Below are 941 nucleotides of genomic sequence, written 5' to 3' on the forward strand. Positions count from 1 at the left end.
TTATGAAACTCTATGGATGCGCCATGATGTGGATGGTATGTCCTGCTTCTTTATCGCAACACCGACCCTACAAATAAGGGCCGGGATGATAGTTATCATCAACTTCAACTCCTCCTCCAAATTTGGTAGTGGTGTCATGGCCATGAAGAAGTCTGACACGATAAGTTCACCCTCGTCAAAGTCGATGCACAACATTATCCAATGCGTTCCACCGATATTATCGGTTAGATATACAGTATCGACATCCATCCACCGCGTCTCGTAGTCTGAGTGAGTACCATCTATGTAGCTGAGCACAGTCTTCGCTCTTCCCTCCCAATCATAATTCGATGCAACCCTCAAAGTAATGATGCTAGGAGATAACATGCAGGCACAGACACCGTCTGTTCGTCTAAGGAAGTTATGTAACGAGTACGACGATTAAATAACAGTAAGACATGTATTCATTGAACAATTACTGAACAAGGCAACTTACCGCAAGTACTACGACATCGATGGTGAACTTGTGGCGACACAAGTCTGGTCTCAGTTCGAGCTTCTTATACATGAACATCACCAACGAATCGATCACCTATGAAGAGCAATCACATAGTTAGGAGATTCTATGCAGGCGTACGGTATATATGATATGCAAAACAGTCGTACCTTAAATGACTTGGATAGAACTCGAACATCCTCTGAATCATCTTGCACCATGGTAGACGAGCTTTTCTGACAATTTTGACTGAACTGCCAAAAGATACCCTATAACCAAGCACGTCCATAATAAGCACCTCGTGTCTACTATCCTCCATTTCCCTAAGCAATAGATTGTGTATAAGTGACTCATTAAGCACAAGATCCACATCTAGCAAATGACCAAAAATGGTCTTCCTAAACATACTAAGTTGTCTACGGGTTAGTTTACTCTTAATTGCCTTGATCGTACTCCCTAAGGCCAT

The 941-nt window shown here is 42.4% G+C and overlaps 1 protein-coding gene across 1 annotated transcript; it reads right to left on the reverse strand.

The window, feature by feature from the left end:
* Positions 1–941, reverse strand: LOC148212144 (uncharacterized). Its single transcript, XM_088121726.1, has 2 exons — positions 646–941; positions 1–391 (listed from the first exon to the last, which is right to left on the reverse strand). The coding sequence occupies exons 1-2, from the start codon at positions 939–941 to the stop codon at positions 1–3; spliced, it is 687 nt and encodes a 228-aa protein (XP_087977852.1).

Source organism: Momordica charantia (assembly GCF_013281855.1).
Source record: "Momordica charantia cultivar OHB3-1 chromosome 3 unlocalized genomic scaffold, Mcharantia_2.0 BLBB01000003.1, whole genome shotgun sequence".
In the NCBI taxonomy this organism is placed as follows: Eukaryota; Viridiplantae; Streptophyta; class Magnoliopsida; order Cucurbitales; family Cucurbitaceae; genus Momordica; species Momordica charantia.

Bases quoted from the DNA above. Each gene is read 5' to 3' on its own strand.
- LOC148212144 (XM_088121726.1), bottom strand. From the start codon at position 941: ATGGCCTTAGGGAGTACGATCAAGGCAATTAAGAGTAAACTAACCCGT. The intron at 392-645 runs GTACGACTGTTT...TAACTTCCTTAG, and splicing joins TTCTATCCAAGTCATTTAAG to ACGAACAGACGGTGTCTGTG.